The sequence below is a fragment of the Phacochoerus africanus genome, chromosome 7 (genome assembly GCF_016906955.1).
Source record: "Phacochoerus africanus isolate WHEZ1 chromosome 7, ROS_Pafr_v1, whole genome shotgun sequence".
In the NCBI taxonomy this organism is placed as follows: domain Eukaryota; kingdom Metazoa; phylum Chordata; class Mammalia; order Artiodactyla; family Suidae; genus Phacochoerus; species Phacochoerus africanus.
In genome coordinates this window covers 104311411-104330092 of record NC_062550.1, presented here as the reverse complement: position 1 = coordinate 104330092, position 18682 = coordinate 104311411, and the positions used below count along the sequence as shown (strand labels likewise).

Below are 18682 nucleotides of genomic sequence, written 5' to 3'. Positions count from 1 at the left end.
AGAAATAGCAAAAAAAAAAAGACAAAAAAAACCCCAAAACTTCAAAGGTTTCAAGCCAGCTAACAGTCAGTACCCAAGAGAACAGGAGTAAAATAAAATTTAATTTTCATGTATTCACCTTCTTACATCATCATACTTCCTGGTTGTACTTTTCTCTCCAGGCTTGTGGGTTTACCTGTCAATACGTATTCCTATTTTATATTTTTACTGCAGAACTTTTCACTTAGATGGATTCACAATATTATTCTACGACTTAGAACTGTTATACATGTTGGCTACCTTTATCGTTACTTCCCATGGTTAATATAAAACATTGTAGGAATAATAAAAATCTCAAACTTAACAAATATAAACAATACCAGGCAACTAGTATAAAACATTAGCCCAGAGGAAGGGATCAAATCAATTTCTGTGTAACACGTATTGCCTCTTTTCTTGTCTTGTCTTTTCTTTTTCCTTTTTAGAGCCAAACTCGCAGCATATGGGGACATTCCGGAGCTACAGGGGTAGAATCGGAGCTACAGCCACCAGCCTACACCACAGCCACAGCAACTCAGGATCTGAGCCATGTGTGTGACCTACACCACAGCTCACAGCAAGGCCAATCCCCAACCCACTGAGCGAGGCCAGGGATTGAACCCGCATCCTCACAGATACTGGATGGGTTCTTAACTCACTGCACCACAATGGGAACTCTCTGTATTGCCTTATTAAGAACAAAATTATTACTAAGACATTACTGTGAACATAAGAACTGATCTTATTCCAAATGTATAAAATATAAGGTAGATAGATTATATCATCTTTTTTTCCCTCTGAAATTTCTGAACTGCTTATAAATCACAGGTTTCCGTGAGCCACTAATGAATCATAGAGCACGCTTGACCAACGAAGAGATTTGTAAGATATACTTATAATACCTGTATAATGTCTCCCTATTTTTTCTTTTTTAAAAAACTCTCATTCTCATTTTCCTTAGCCAACTCTTTAAATCAAAGGGCGTGTGTATTTATTTGAACAGATAAGTACACCACATTTACAAATCTGGCACCAGCTTCTCTCCTAAGCTTAGATGCCTACCAGACCTCTCTACTTGGATGCTGAAAGGCACCGAGAAGTTCCTAGGACAGTCCTCTCCAAATCGGGTCTACCCTCAAAGATCCCATCTCATCATATCACCACTCAGCTGACTGTTTCAAAGCCCAGCCTGCAGAAGCCTGGGAGACTCTTCTCTCTCATCCATATAAGCTGATATTGCAATTCCTATTGTCTTAACTCTCAAAAACATATACACTGAGTCTGACAACGTCCCACTACCTGCACTGCTGCCACTTTGGTCCAGGCTGTCATCATCTCCTGTCTTACAGGTCCCACCTCATTACCTCATTACTGGTCTCTCTTAGCTCTCCTCTTGCACAGATGCTTGCACTCTCCCAGCAGTCAGAGAAACATCTTTGAAAAGCTAATCATGTCTGGTCAAAATTCTCCAAGGGCTTCCTATCATCCTTAGGATAGAGTCTCGTGTTCTTAGCACAGCCAGTGAGGCCCTGTGTGATTTGCTCTCCAGCCGCCTCTAAGAAGCCCACCTTCCTTATTCAGCGCAGGCATAACTGGCTTTGGTGCTGTTTCTTCCATGAATTAAGGTCACTCTTGCCTCTGGGCTTTTTCGCTTGTGGTTTCCTCTGCCTGGAACACTATACCCGCCTGATAAATCCACATGACTTGCTCCATGATTTCAATCAGGTTATTTTCTGACCACCCTAACTGAACAGAGCCTCACCTGGACTCCCTAATCCTGCTCTGTTTCTCCTCCTAGTCTTGTCACTTTCTGACAGTGTGTTATATATTTACTTATCATCATTTTTTTCTCTCAATGGAATGTAAGTTCCATAAAAGAAGAGGCTCGGCACGGATCACAAGCCAGATTCCCAGGGAGCAGAGAGATCTATTTGATGGTTCCATTCTTTAGTCAGTTCTGTCAAGGTAGAAAGGTGATATACCTAAGATAAAAAACCAGCCACCAAATCTCAGGGAAGCAGCACTCAGTGAAGGAAGAACAGAATGTACAGAGGATCAGCCTTAGTCTGTAGTGTGACGACAGGAGGCCCCTGGCATTTCCACACATCTTATACCTTCCCCCTGAGCAGGTGATGGCTGAGAACTTACACACTTTGAGAAATTTCCTTTCAGTCTTTGGCCAAATTCACAGATTAAAACTTAGAGACAGAATTATGGTTATGTCCCTAAGCTGCATATTCATTGGTAACAAAAACTAAGCAGCAAACAACTTCATCTGATAAAGATTTAGCTTAAGCAGAGTCTAAGTCTAAGTCAAGTACCAGCAAAATCCAAATATTAACCGCCAGGGGAAGCTACGGTTTAAGCATGTAGTGAGAGAGGCTTTGCGTGTCTCTACTTTAGTTCCCTGAGTTTTTTTCGCTTAGTGATAATTCACAAACTAGCACTGCTGAGGCATTAGACTATGTACTAACCACAGCAGAGTTTCAAAGAGGAAGGGAGGTTGATATAAACTTTCCTTGAGAGGTATATGCCCTCCGTTAGAACAAACTCCCAGAAGCCATTATGTTCAGCTGGCTTTGGAGACGATGCTGGTAGGTAATTCATTACTGGGGACTTCTAGTAGGCTGGATATATGGACTTGAGGTTCTAATTAATGAATTATTATTTAGTACCTGATAGGGAAGAGGGGATGGGATTACTAAATAAAACAATATATATATTTCAAGTGAACTATCTTATAACCAGTAAAATTCGTTAATTGCATAGTCAGTTCCACCAGCAGTCAATAAAAATTTTCAAATAGTCATTTTAAAGACACTTGTTTCACATCAGGCTTCTGGAAACCATTAACCAGGAAAGGATTATAGCGATTTGTTGAAGGGCATATCAGCCTGTTCAATTTGCCGTTATTGCCCTGGACAGAAATGTTTGGATAACCCAGTCGGTAGGAGGTTACTCTTCCAGATTACCTGTGGAAGACTTAGGTCTTTTAAGAAAAGCTCAGTCCCTGTTAATTATGACTATTTCTACCTGAATCTCCAGATGACTTCATGTGACACTGAACAGTTTAGACTACAGGTTAAAGTCACCTGCTGAGGCCGTCACTTCACTCATTGGGACCATAAGATCAACATTTGGTTTTATATGAATCCATAAATCCTAACTGGTTCTAATTTTTGAATTTAGCAGACTAAACTATATTTTATCATCCATCCAAGCAGTTAAAAACAGAAAGATAAGATGTAACTACAATCGCAACAATTTCAACTGTTTGTGTGGAAGAGACTTTTCTACTCAGGACATATGGCAGGATATAGTTATTAAAATCTTAGTGTCATACCTCTCGAATAGCAGTACAAAACTCACTCTGAAGCACTTTTTTGAGGGATTGTAGCTTGTGCACTGGTACTTCTCCAGATTCCTGTAGTTTTTCCAGTAATTCAATTGCTCTGGCAACATCTGAATAAAAACAAAACAAAAAAAAATGGAAAGACATGGAATAAACTGTATCTTATCACCAAAGTACCATTACTCCAATTGAATAGTGACAGTGATAAGTGAACTTGAATTGCAAAATCAGAATTTATAATTCATAGCTTATTGATCTCATCTTTTGGTCAAAGGTCATTTAGATCTATTCCACGTAATGTGTCACTAAACACATCTTCTTTGATGGCATTTCTCATCTTTGTTTCTGTCACACAAATTAGTTTGCATGTTATTTCAGGAAAGGAGAGTAGGAAACATATCTTCTGTATACCGACACCCCCATAAGCAAATGAGACCGATCGATTTTACCTCTTGGATGTTTTTTTCAGTTTGACTTCTTTCATTCCATTTTTAAAATCACATCTGCATCTTTACATTAATTAGCATGATGATTTGATTAATGTGCACCTCCTCCACCTGCCCACAAACTCCTTGGGGGTAACAACAGCGCAACCGCAGAGTTTGGTGGGGTACAGGGAATAAGCACTTGACGGACGAGGGAAAGCGTGAGCGGGCTCTCTCCACGTCTCTGCCGCACCAGTATTTCCGACTGTCATCATCATCCCTCCTCTGTCCAACCGCAATCACTTCTCCTCCGGCCTCTTCATATGACCAATAAAGTTATCTTCCTAAAAGAAGAATTTCACGGAGTTCCTGTCGTGGCTCAGTGGTTAATGACTCCAACTAGGAACCATGAGGCTGCGGGTTCAATCCCTGGCCTTACTCAGTGGGTTAAGGATCCAGCATTGCCGTGAGCTGTGGTATAGGTCGCAGATGCGGCTCAGATCCGGCGTTGCTGTGGCCGTGGTGTAGGTCAGAGGCTACACTTCCAATTCAAACCCTGGGGATCTCCATATGCCAGGAGTGTGGCCCTTAAAAAAGCAAAAAAAAAAAAAAAAAAAAAAAGAATTCCATCATGTACCCACCTACCAGTTTCTAGGATAGTGCCAAAACAAAAGTTTCATTAACAATTAATTTAAATGCCTCTTTCATTTGACAACATCAAAGGTTAATGTATCAAGAAACATAGTCTTTTTTAACCAGAGCTTTTAAATTCTCAGGAATGGTTTTGTATTGCTTGGAGAAAATGTGTTGAAGGTCATTTTATTTATTTATTGAGTCTTCTTAGGGCCATACCCACAGATTAAGGAACTTCCCAGGCCAGGGGTCAAATCAGAACTGCAGCTGCCGGCCTACAGCACAGCCAGAACAATGCCAGATCCGAGCCACGTCTGCAACTTGACACCGCAGCTCACGGCAATGCCTGATCCCCAACTCACCAAGAAAGGCCAGGGATCCAAGCCATGGCCTCGTGGGTACTAGTTGGGTTTGTTAGCACTGAGCCACAATGGGGACACTGTGCATTTTTAACTGCTTAAAAGACTATCTGGATGCCCACAGGTAACTTGTAAGTCTTAACATGTTTAAAACTGTACATTATATTTTATCTTAAAACTAGTTCTTCTAGTCGCTTTTTTTTGCTTTTTAGGGCCACACCCACAGCATATAGAGGTTCCCAGGCTAGGGGTCGAATTGGAGCTACAGCTGCTGGCCTACACCACAGCCACAGCAATGCCAGATCTGAGCTATGTCTGCGACCTACACCACAGCTCATGGCAACGCCGGATCCTTAACCCACTGAGCAAGGCCGGGGATTGAACCTGCAACCTCATGGTTCCTAGTCAGATTTGTTTCTGCTGATCCATGACAGGTCCTCCGGTTCTTCTATTCCTATAGCTGTGTTTCCACTAACAGCATGGCCACGTAGCCTGTCTTCCAAGCTAGACCATGGCATCTTTCACATTCACTTCCACATGGAAATTAGCAAGATTCTATCTCAAGATGCCTTTTGAATGGAAGCCCTTTTGCTTAGTTACCTCATGGAAACCTTTATTATTTCTTACCTGGAGTACTGGAATATCTCCTATCTGTTCTTTAAAGAGTTTTTCTTTTTTGGTCCACCCCTCACACTGCTCCCAGAGTGATAAACTTCATTATTATATATATTTCTCTGCATAACACCTTCTCTGGCTTTCTACTGCCTACAGGGTGAAGTTCAGACCCCTTAGGGGTACATCCAAGGCCCTTAACAACCGAACTCTTTTGACTCGGAAACCTCCTCCTGCCTATCCTATGTGTCGGCCATCCAAAGTCTTTGCTGTTCTGGAACCTGCCACAGAACACCGAGAGTACCGTGTCTGTCTGACTTTGTACACATGATCTGCTGTTCCTAGAATGCAACTCATTCGCTGATCCAGCAGACCCAGGCATGGGAGACAGCCCATTGCTCTTGCTCCCACAGCTATTCCAGGTCTGAAGGGTCACAGATATCCAGGAAAGTAAGCAAAAGCTATATACGCAGCAATACAGACTCGTACATGAATATCTAAGACATTTATCATTATCCAGGAGGTCAGGGAGCATATCTTTGTGAAAGTGACAGCTAAGTGGAGCCCTAGGGAGAAGGTCAGATGAGGAAAAGCAGAAAAATGTTCCAGGCAAGGAAATGCTTACCGAAGTCAAGAGCGTGTGTGACAGTTCAGTATCGTTGAAGTTGAAACCAGGGCAAGAGTAGCAGGAGAGGCAAGATCCCCTCTTGGGGGTATGTTAGGTGGTGTTGGGAAGATTTGGCTGAAACAGCATCTCCACGTCTTCCCTGACTCTCCGAGGCAGATCTGGTTGCTAACACATCCTTATTCCCACAGTCCTTCGTTTACTCATCCTTTGTTAATCACTACTCTCCGTTACACTTCTTATTGCAGATACATGTCTCCCTCCTTCTCTGCAAGTCAATAAGCTTCCTGAGATGTCAGGAACAGTATCTTACCTGTCACTGTATCCGCAGTTCAATGAAGAGTATTTGGAAAATATCAGGTGTTCGTATTTGTTGAATGAATGATGGATTAATTAATGAGACCCGATAGAAAGGCAGGAGTTAGAGGTCTATGTCTAGGTGGAAAAATAACTTCTCATGAGACTAAACTCCAGATCACCATCAGCCTTGGTCAAGACTGGCTTGGGTTTGGTGTTGGGGGAAGGATGCAAGCCTGAATCTGTAGGCTAAAGGGTATCATGTGACTGTACTGAAAGAAGTTCAGAAAAGCTGAAAATGACTATTCAGGAGTTCCCATTCTGGGGTGCACTTTAAAATTACCTGGGGTACATTTAAAATTTATTTATTTATTCATCCTCCACATTTTATTGAGATATAATTGACATGTAACGCTATATTGATTTAAGGTGTATAACGCAATGATACATGCATGTGGCAAAATGATTGCTAGGATAAGTTATTCATGCCTGAGATTCACCCAAATCTATTGAATATATGGAACAGTGGTTCTTGACCTCAGCTGCAAACTGCAATTACCTCGGGAGCTTTAACAACCGTGGATATCTGGGTCTCACCCCAGAGACGCCAGTGTGACTGGTGTAAGCTGGGGCCCGAGCATGGGGCTTCTGGACGCCCTCGAGGTGAGCCTGAAGTACAGCCATGGCTGAGGAGCACTGGCCTATGTGACAGGGTTTTAGAGCCCTGTGTGACTCACAGGTGCATGGAGGGTTGAGAGCCGCTGCTAGAAATGAATGGTTCTAAAGCATGCGTGTATCTCAGAACCACCGGGGGAAATGCATTAACATGTAGGCTCCTGACCCCCTCTACCCCCATGTGAGGGACATGGGTTCAGGAGTTCTGAGAGTAAGGTCCAGGCATTTTCCCTTTAAATAACTGAATGATTTGAATCAAGTGATTCCAGCTGTTTCACAGTTCCCATGGTAAACAAAATGACAGTGCAGATTTCTTTCGGCCCCAGCATTCCAGAAACGTCTGCCTGTCTTCCATCCTTCTCCGATGCCTTGTGTAACAGGATATGGAATGGGGTTCTCCTCAGAGTCTCAGAAATTACTGCTCAAAGTCCATGACTGAAAGTAATCAGTGCTAAGTACCAGCCCCATCCTCAATCACTACCCCTAGCAAAGGCTGCTCACCTGAACCCCCTGTGGATTTTTAAAACCACCCTGATTCCTCAGACCAATTAAATCAAAGCAGATTTGTGGCTGCCAAGGGGGAAGGGGAGGGAGTGGGGTGGACTGGGAGCTCGGGGTTAATAGATACAAACTATTGCCTTTGGAATGGATTAGCCATGAGATCCTGCTGTGTAGCACTGGGAACTATGTCCAGTCACTTATGATGGAGCATGATAATGGGAGAAAATAGAATGTGTACATGTGTGTGTAACTGGGTCACCCTGCTGTACAGTAGGAAAAAAAAACATATTGGGGGAATAACTATTAATAATAATAATAAATTCTAAACACGAGAACCTGTCACCAGGCTTTCAGTTTGTTTTTAAGCCTCCAGATGATTCCTATGACCATCCAAAGTTGAGAAATAATTTTTTTTTGTCTTTTTTTTTTGCTATTTCTTGGGCCGCCCCTGCGGCATATGGAGGTTCCCAGGCTAGGGGTCGAATCAGAGCCACAGCAACGCGGGATCCGAGCCGCGTCTGCAACCTACACCACAGCTCACGGCAACGCCGGATCCTTAACCCACTGAGCAAGGGCAGGGACCGAACCCGCAACCTCATGGTTCCTAGTCGGATTCGTTAAGCACTGCGCCACAACGGGAACTCCGAGAAATAATTTTTTAAAAAAAGAGCTGTCTAAGAAACTAGACACGCTCCACCCTATTAAGACACAAAAGGCTGGGTCAGCCCTGTTACATTATACCACAGGCCTTTTCCAGTCTTTATTAAGAGGTGATTGTGAGAGGAAAGAAAATTCACGGGGAACTGTCAGGTCATTAACTTTGGACAGAACGCTAGGTCTTTCGCTCGTCTTCCGTGAACTGGGTGAGAAGTGTTCCAAATAGAACCAACTGGAGCCACTGGGAGGCTGCCTGCAGAGGCAGACCAGAATCCCTCTCCCGGTCACATAGGCAGTGGACATGGTGACCTGGCCGCCCTCTGCGCCCATCTGATCAGAGAGAAAGGACTGAAGAGCAGGGGCACTAGAGCAGGAACCACTTTGCTGGTCCCTACCTGCAGGGATCTAGCAGCACAAGGTCATCAGCTGTATAGCAGCCGACAGAAGCCAAAAGAAGTCTAAGAACCAAGACTGGGAGAGATCAGCTCCCTCCATCCCAGGCCTGGTTGGTGCAACAAAGATGTGATAAGCGATAACTTGGATGTCAGATTGGGGTTTAAAATGAAATTGTGATTCCTTTCAGCTCTATAAAAGTACCAGAAATCTGCAAGGGCGAGATCTGGAAGGAAGCCAAAGAAGCCTCTGAGTGTGGGAACTACTTGTTCTTAAAATGACTGCAACAGGAGTTCCCGTTGTGACTCAGCAGTAACAAACCGACTGGCATCCATGAGGCTATGGGTTCGATCCCTGGACTCACTCAGTGTCTTAAGGATCCAGTGTTGCCATGGGCTGTGGTGCAGGTCGCAGATGTGGCTCAGATCCTGCACGGCTGTGGCTGTGGCATAAGCCGGCAGCTTTAACTCCAATTTGACCCCTAGCCTGGGAACTTCCATATACCAAGGGTGCAGCCCTAAAAAGAAAAGAAAAAAGGACTGCAATAGAGTGTGAGTACCTTATTTATGAATCCCCTTGAGGTTTTTACTGAGAACCTCCTTACACTTATTTTATGAAACCATGCTATAAAATTTGGTGACTAATACAGAAGTCTGGATTTACCAGGAAAACTCAGGTTAGAAGGCGTCTTAGAGAAGGACTGAGGCGGCTGCTGGACAAATGCAATGAAAGGAAGAAGATCTAGAATGTTTTCCTGAAGTGGCCTCTTCCGCTTGCCTGCCAGCTCTCAAGTTCATGCCTCTACCATCTATCCCATTATCTAAGCAAAACACCTGGGAATTCCCTTTGGCCCTCACACCCTCTGCATCCTGTGAATCTTCCCTTCTAAAGGCCACCCTCACAATAAATGTCTTTGTTTAATATCTATGAAGCAGGTGTCACCGTGTGCCAGGAGCTCTACACCTCTGAACCCATTTTATCCTGTAACAACCTCATGTGTTGCTACATCTCCACATTTTACAATGAAAACACTGAGGCTTACCCTGACACAAGTATCACATTAACAAGCAGGAGATCTGGGTTTGGAGTCTGGATCTAAGTGATCCTAAACCCTGCACCTTTTATTTTTCTTCCAATAAAAGTTTTCCTTTTAGTAGCTTTCTCCCTCAACATTCAGTGCTTTTATAATAGCCCTGTGCTCTGCAGGCTTTCTTGGGCAGAGGCTGAGCTCTTAATCTTCCCTTTCTCAGTAGATTAACCTGTATTCCATTTACCAGTATACCTCTCTCAGGTACTAGTTGGTGATCATCATTTATCAGTAGATAATATATGATATGATATTTAAATGATAGGGAAGAGTGTTTCTCAGCCTTGGTCACCCACTGGAATCACACAGGTGAACTGAAAAGAACAAAAAACAAAAACCCTAACCAGATACCGTCATCCTACCAGCATATATTTCTGATATAAATGTTCTAGGATGTGGCCTGGGCATCAAGATCTTCAGAGCTCCTCAGTGATACAATGTGTGGCCATGTTGAGCACCACTGATATGGCCTCTCGAGGTACACCCGCGGGGATTCTAATAACAATGTTATCTGTAACACTAATTGCTGTCCCATATGGTGTTTAGTATGGCACGATTTCTACACATTTTACCTCTCTTAGCATGACGCACTTAGCATTTTACAGAAAAGGAAACTGAAACCCATGAAGGTAAAATTACTTCTCCAGGGAAAAAGCTAGTAAGATGCAGAGTTAGGATTTGAATCCTGGCAACATGACTCTAGAGTCTGGATGACATTTGACACATGGGATCCATCAGCACTTCCTCTCCAAGGCTGGGAACAGAGATTAAGCTAATCTGATCAACAAATGCTTGCTGAAAGCAGTGGTTCTTAAATTTTGGTCAACAAAAAAAATTTAACCTTGGACCATTTATTAAAAATTGAGATTAAAAAAAAAGAAGCTGAGGGTGAAGCTTTGAAAGCTACTCTTTTAGTAGTCATCTCGGATGGTGCTGATGCAGGAAGTGGTTCACAAATGCACTTTACAGGTTACTGATAGTTTAATATGTGAGCCAGAACAAAGTCCATCATTTATTCCGTGTTTACTTGCCTTACTTAGATCATCTTATAAAATTCTCACAAATATATAAAAAGATTACTGTTTCCATTATACAGTTAAAAGAAAAAAAAAAAAAAAAACCCTGAAGATCAGATAGATGAATTATCTGGCTTAAGGCTATACAACTAGTAAATGGTAGGACAAGGATTCCAAACCAGATGTGTCTGACTCCAGTGCCCATGCTCTTATTTATTTCTCTATCTTGCCGTGGAAAAGGGATTAGAAATAAAATAATAAAGGAATGGAAATCTTATTACTTAAATAGAGCATCATGGACCACTACAAGCTGAGGCAAACAGATATAACACTGACCAAAGTCCCAGACGATACAATACCATATGATCAGTGGAGTTTCTCACATTCTGGGAAACCACAGGGGTGAGCACATCCGAGAGCAGTGGATGAACCTTGCCCTGGGAAGACCACCTTCATGACCAGGTATCTCTCCTTCCAGGTAATTTTAACAAATGCGTTCATGTTGATAACATCTTCTTCACTGGAATGATCAAATCATCACCAATGGCCTCATGATCATGAAATTACACACTTTGGAAAGATTTCCTTTAAAATAAACTGAATGTCACAACCAAAACAACCAAATACTGGAACATAAGTAGGATGAGCTTCCAGTGATCAATTAACAGCTTCTCTTTCCATACTGATGATTTCTTATTAACTCAGTTAACATTTAGACTGCCGAATTTGACCCATGACTCATCTGCATCTGGAACGTGGATGAGGATGGAGCTGGGTCATTTAAGGCACTAATTCCACAAGAATTTATTGAGTACTGGGGCAAACAATATGAATTACTGCCCCAACATCATCTAAAAGCCTCTTGTTCCTTGCATTCTTCTACTACAGAAGCTGAGAAGCGAATATACTTCTATTTCCAGACTCCTGTGTCATTTGGCCAAGTTGTTTAAGGGTAAAGTCATTGGGTACGGATTCCAGGAAGGCTTTTTAAGTGACCAAACTGCTGGCCTCTGCGTCAGCATTTTGGTCCCTGCGCCCCTCCCCTTTCCTCGTTCTCCCACCAGCCTTACATGTGCCTGGAGGTGAATCAGCCATTTTGTCATGGGCTAAAGTAGGTGGGGTGAGAAGAAGGATGGGGCCTCGCCCTTGATGTCATCTCTGAGCTGTGCCCTGGCCTTGAACTGTGCAACCCCATGATTCTTGTCTACGTGGCAAACCTATGCTCTACTACTCGGTTCTCTATGACTTACTGCTAAGTACAAACAAACTGACGTAAGAGGACATGGCTTTAAAGACCCCCTTGCTGTACAGTGGGAAAATAAAAAAAATAATAATAATAAAAATAAATAAATAAAGGCATTATTCTGGGTTGCAGGGATAAGGAGTTAACGTGATTGAGGAACTACAGTCCTTTGATTAAGACAGTCACAGAAAGCCTCCCTGCGAAGGCCACAATGGACTAAGACCTGAGTACTGACAAGGAGCTCTACATAAATCCAAAGGAGGAACAGCCAGACACAAAGAAAAGCAAGGGCAGAGGCCCTGGGCTGAGGGCAGCAGGCCTACGGAGAGGAAAACAGGCAAAACCTGGGTCAGTGGAACCCAGAGTGTGAGGCAGAGACAAAGAGCAACAATGGTGTGGCTGGTAAACGATTAACAGTCAGGCCTCCAAAACGCAGGGACAAAACAGAAAAAGCCTGTCTTTGTCACATTTTCTAATTTCCACAGTGTAAATACTCCCACCATGACCAGTTTCAAGCTACCAAGGGGACGCCACTGACTTGCAAAATTCTCAACTACAAACAGTCCAATCTCCCAAGGCAGAAAGGACTAACTCCAATCCACCCTGCGGAGGAAACAAAGTTTGAGAAGGGGGACAAGACTTGGGCAAAGATTTTCACAGGAAGGTTATATTAGACTTCAGGGTACTTACCGCAGAAAAAAAAGCCATTGGAGAGGTTTCAGCAGAATGACATGCTTTGTTTCACATTTACTAAACAGCACCATGACTGCTGTGTGAAATATGATTGTGAACCACAGGTACACACAGGAAACCAATTAAGAAGAAGGCTGTTCCAGTGGCCTTGGTAGGAAATGGTGGAAGTTTAGGCTAAACAGCAGCAGTGGGGCTGGCACAACGTGGGCAGCACAGGTGGGGAGAAGAGTCGGTACCCTGGCGGGCGGGGGGTTCAGCTGTGTGATGAGGTCTCTACGGAACATCTCCAGCAGAAAAGGAAGGGTTTGTGAACACAGTCATCTGCCCCAGCCTGTGTCATCAGTAACTGTGGCCGCTACTTTTACTCATAAAACCAAATGGTGTCAACAAATTTAATAAGCACTAAGAATAAAGGTAGGACAAGAGTTCCTGTCGTGGATCAGTGGTAACCACCCCGACAGGTATCCATGAGGACGCGGGTTTGATCCCTGGCCTCACTCAGTGGGTGAAGGATTCAGCGTTGCCGTGAGCTGCCGTGTGGGTCGCAGATGCGGCTCAGATCGGGTGTTGCTGAGGCTGTGGCATAGGCTCCCACTCAAGCCCTGGCCTGGGAACGTTTCACAGGCCATGGGTGCAACCCTAAAAAGACAAAAAAAGAATAAGAGGCAAAGCCTCACCCTGAAGACAAAACTGTTTTAAAAGGAAAGAGGAAGAGACCCTTTCTCCTGTTACTCTCTTCCTGTGCACACAGCACCTGTCCATTCTGGGTCCACAAGTGACTCCATAAAGCGTTTTACCACCACACCGAGCGGCTAGAGGATATGGACAAAAACCTCAAGGTCAGAGACCTGGGAACTGCAACAGTGTGGAAATACTGATTTTATACAGTTGCCAGGGGATCTCAATGCGAATATAATTACGATGAGATCTTCATAAGGAGTGCCAGGCACACGTGCCCCATGTGCCATCTACACCATCTTTTCTTCTAACCCGTTCTTTCCGTGAGTCCTGACTTCCTGTTCTATTAGTAACGACGTTTGAAGAGGAAATGTGAAATTAGAGGAATGGAATTACTACTCAAATTTGATACGGTGACCGGATGCCCTCTTTTTAAAGACATACTAATACCTGAGCAACAAAGTGTAAGTAAAATTGCTCTGGACAGCTAAACCCAGCCACAAGTCAGGATTTCACGCACAGTGTTGGAAGAAGACTACATTTTAAATAGTGTACGTGAAATATTGACTTACTTTCGCCTCACAATATGTCCAAAAATTGCACCAAAGAATGCTCGGTTTAAAAATCTAATGCTGTACAACACAGCATGTGCACCAACAAACAAAAATAAATGGCCAATAGTGCTTTCCACTGCATTGCTGTGAAACGAAAGGAAACTGTCAGAGTTCCCACTGTGGTTCAGCAGTAATGAACCCAACTAGCATCCATGACAATTGTGAGTCCGATCCCCAGCATTGCTGTGGCTGTGGTGTCGGCCAGCAGCTGCAGCAGCTAGATTCAGCCCCCAGCCTGGGAACGTCCATGTGCCGCAGGTGCAGCCGTAAAAGGAGAAGAAACTGTCAATTTCCAAGTTACTGACGAGACATGATAAGCCACGTGTCCTTCTCATCTGATACTCATCTCTACTTGGATCCACCCACAACCTGCCATGCGTCTTAGATGCAGACTGATAAGTAAAGCCTAGGAAAAAGCACCTCAATTTAAATATGCTCGAATTAAAAGCTTTACTTCCGATGCTGTTAAATACAATTCCACTTTATGCTTATTTTCAAAAGTTGACTGACTTTTCTTCCTGGGATTTGGGATGACATTGAAGTATACTACAAAAATGAAGTTTGACAATATTAGAATTTTTAAATAGTGAATTCATAGAACAAAAAATCTTAGCCCAGACTCTGCTCCAAGGGTTTGTCAAAACCTACTGCAATCAGAAGAACACTTGTGTGTGTGTGTGTGTGTGTGTGTGTGTGTGTGTGTGTGTGTATGTGTGTGTATGTCTCTTTTTGCCTTTTTTAGGGCCGATCCTGTGGCATATGGAGGTTCCCAGGCTAGGGGTCAAATCAGAGCTGTAGCCACCGGCCTACGCCACAGCTCACAGCAATGCCAGATCCTTAACCCACGGAGCAAGGCCAGGGATTGAACCCGCAACCTCATGGTTCCTAGTCAGGTTCCTTAACCACTGAGGCACGATGGGAACTCCCAGAACACTTTAAGCTACAAAATGAAAAGGTGTAGTTGCTAAGAGATTCTCTGCAGTGGTAGGTGCCTGTTTCATCTGATTACTCACACAATAAACAAATCTTGAGGTATACAAAGCTTAGGCCGTGGCTTGCTCTGTTAAACAATCCCTGTTATGTGGCTGGAATGAATAATGTGTCCCCAGTTTTTCTAGGAACTATATTCAGCATTTTCTTCTTTTTCTTTTCTTCTTTCCTTCCTTTTTTTTTAAACTCATCTAATTTTCCCAAGCAGCTAGAACTGAAGCTGGATTTGCTTACCATCACCTGAGACCTCAGAAAATCAAGTTTCAACTTCCTTTTTGTTTCATCTTTCTGTTCTAGCTATTATATTTGATGTCTTTCCCTTCTATATTTTCACCTCACTTTTCTTTTTAATCTTGCACCCATGTCTTCACATAATGACAGCCAACTGTAACCTTATTCCTAATGAGAACAACATTAGCTCATCTCATTTTTTTATTTCCAGCCTTCTTGGCATCCATGCAAATAAACACCTGACTTGATCATGTTTGGGGAATCTACAAGGAATCAGACCTGGCCGAAATGTGATTTGTTTTTGCATGTCTGAAAGAAACTGAACAATCTACTTGCCCTCTTTTATGCTAAATACTAAAACATCTGTGTCCTATTAATTTTGTATACTCCACTGTATCAAAACAGAATCATGACAACTGTAGGTACTTAAAAACTAACTGTTGAATAAAACTGACTATATGAAATTAAATGTTATATTTATACAAGTATTTGTCTTCACTAGTTACAATATTATATTAAGTCTGATTTGAGAAGATTTAAATTTCTTATAAAATGTGAACTCTGAGAAAATGAGGATTTAAGGGATTGGACTCCATATTTTTGTAATGATCAAATTTAGTCTTCTACAAGTGAGTGGACGAAGAACCATGGGTATGACTTGGAAAGTGGATCAGGGTTTATTTTAGCATTCAGGAAAACGATTATTTTACATTCTCTGGGAGGTGTTTTAAAGTACACTGTCCAAACTACATGTGTATGCAAATTGTTTCTGGGATTTCTTAGAAAATTAATGGGCGCTTCTTCATTAGCCAATTAAGTACTGGGATAGTTGCAGGAATACTACTGCCATACAGATTCAAAATGCAATACCTCCAAAGTGCATCACCAGCTACCGCCTGTCCATTCACACTCCCCCTTCCAGGCACTTCACCTACAGCCTCAGCTGATTTTAGATGCCGTTGGCTGAAAGAACAAACACACCTTTCACAGAGCTTTAATTTAATGTTAAATTGAAATCTATGTATTTTGCCTTTCCTGCCATAACTCCTTATCTGTCCAATGTTTTCTCAATAAAAGTTAGTTAAGTAATTGCTGTCTGGTATTTTAAAATACTAGACACAAAATGATAGGGATTGTAAGGGTCTGTATTTCCCTGACAGTGCATTAAAAATAACCAAACTTTTATTGTACATTGGTTCGTGATTCCACCTGTGCCTAACGTCAAACTGGAGTTTTTTTTTTTTTTTTTTTCCTGGTAATTATTACTAACACATCCTAATTCCCTTTTTCATGGTGCTCAGGAAATTGGAAGGAGAAGATTTTATCAAGAAATTGCTGAAGAGACACCCAATCAAGTTGGATGTTTTCAAAGAGCTCATTATAAAGAAACCTTACAAATTGAACATTTTGTGTTTCAAATATCTCCTATACTAGAGAATGGAGGAATGTTTTTATCTAAACTGACACTTTGATATATTATTCTGCTATCAAGCTACTTAATAATATGTTTCCTCTGTTACCTCATCACTACTGTATCATCCTGTCATTTGGTTTCTTAGTTACTCTGAGAATTGCAAGGTGAGGTTAGTGCAGTGCTATCTACGTCTTTAAAAGATGATTAGAGGACAAAGCGAAGCTCTGTGTTTGCAGAAACTTGCGGTGAGTGGTTGTTGAAAACACGACTACTATCGAGCTGTACAAAAGATGACTTAAAATTCCCAGTAAAAATCATGAGATACTGAGTTTCTGCTCATTACATGAGATTCCCTGGGGCTGCTTTCCATTGATGTTCCTTTCATAAACCAAATTTCTGGAACAGAGAAGGAGGAAAAAGAATTGTCTAGTAAATTATTTCATTTGTATAGCAAACTAATAGTAACTAACAGAGGTGTTACTTGGCCGTAAGTACAGCTATACGATGTATTGATAAATTTAAAGATTACAAAAAACAAACCTGAATACTTTTTTCACCTAATTATAAAATAAATTCACTCCTTAGAGAGGTTTATAGAGTAAATACTAAATTCAGGCCTATGCTCTAGATATTTTTCTTTGTTGAAAAAACATTTTTATTTATGTAATCAAGACTATCACTAATCACGCCTTCTAAAATTAAAACTAAAACTTTCAAAGATGATTCAAAATAATCTAACTTTAGCATAAGACTTCAGGAGCTATTTAATTTTCTCTAAATCCTAAAATTCATTCTTTTACTAAGATTTTAATCAGGAGTATAATGGCGATTTCATTTCTTTTAAAATCTTAGTTTTATCATTTGTTTGTTTGTTTCTTTGTCTTGCCTTTTCTAGGGCCACACCCGAGGCATATGGAGGTTTCCAGGCTAGGGGTCCAATCGGAGCTGTACGCCAGATCTGAGCTGCTTCTGTGACCTGCACTACAGCTCATGGCAACGCCAGATCCTTAACCCACTGAGCGAGACCAGGGATCAAACCCGCAACCTCCTGATTCCTAGTCGGATTTGTTAACCACTGAGCCACGATGGGAACTCCTAAAATTTTAATTTTATGATAATCATTTTGTCATCAGATCAGCCTTTACATTATGATTAACTGAATTCTATCTCGTATTTTACTTACTGACTTACCAAGTATTTTTCCATTAATTTTAACATGCTCTGGCATAGTTAAAATATTTTAGGAGTATCTGTTATTTGAAGAACACATCTTTGTACATTCACCAAAACCTGGATCTTTCTTATCAAAGATAAAAGTTTTAGCTTTTCGATTTCTTGTTATTGGGTTTTTCTGATTTTCCACCACCTCATGGTCAATTTTAAGCATGTCTATGGTCCTACAATGTACATTTCCTCTTAACTTTCATTTTTTTGCTTAAAATTTGTATAGTACTTCATCTTTTAAAAATTTCAGTATCCATAGCTATGTTCTAGTTCTCATTTCAACATAAATATCACTGCTCTTTCCATTGACCAACTTTGAAAATATATTCATTTTATTGGTCTTTTCAAAGATATAGCATTTGATTTAATAAAACATATTTTGTTTCATTGTCATTTATTTAGTAATACCTGCTTTTACCCATACTATTTCCTTCTTTATCAGTTACTTAGATTTATGCGTGTGTGTGTTTTAATGACCCTACTTTTTTCTCAGACTACCACTGCAGCAACATTTTGCTTCTTTTGATAGATCATTTCTTTGTAGTCGGCCAATGAATTTTGATTTGTGAAGGTAATTACTGCTTAGAGCAAAATGTTTTCCAAGAGAAAGTTTTTAAGAGGATTATACTTTACTTTCTGATCCTGTCATATATTGATCAGAGAAAATTGCTTGTGTAAATTCTCATTTTGGATTTCAACATTTTTGGAGCCATACATGGCAAATATGCCACAGATGGTTGAAAATAATAGCTAATACAGATACTGACATATGTAAAATGTGTGGCTCCAGCTTAAGCGATTTACTGAAAGTTCAAATAGTCTTACTTCTCACTGCCTATTTTTCAGCAGTCAATTTCTGAGGAAGTTGGATTAATTGCTAATTGCTCCCCACTAACAGTTTCTGCCCCATGCACTTGTACTGCTGAACTCTTCCTAGGTATGGAA

At 41.5% G+C, this 18682-nt stretch overlaps 1 protein-coding gene and 1 non-coding gene across 4 annotated transcripts in view; both read right to left on the bottom strand.

The window, feature by feature from the left end:
- The window catches only part of LIN7A (lin-7 homolog A, crumbs cell polarity complex component), a 144407-nt gene that overhangs the window by 98378 nt on the left and 27347 nt on the right, over window positions 1–18682 (bottom strand). For all 3 annotated transcript variants that reach the window (XM_047788358.1, XM_047788359.1, XM_047788360.1), the window contains exon 2: window positions 3362–3480. In XM_047788358.1, the coding sequence (XP_047644314.1) occupies window positions 3362–3480 (119 nt within the window). The remainder of the gene's footprint in view (window positions 1–3361; window positions 3481–18682) is intronic.
- On the bottom strand, window positions 10975–11136 carry LOC125131874 (U1 spliceosomal RNA). Its single transcript, XR_007136054.1, has one exon. It is a non-coding gene; the product is annotated as a U1 spliceosomal RNA (small nuclear RNA).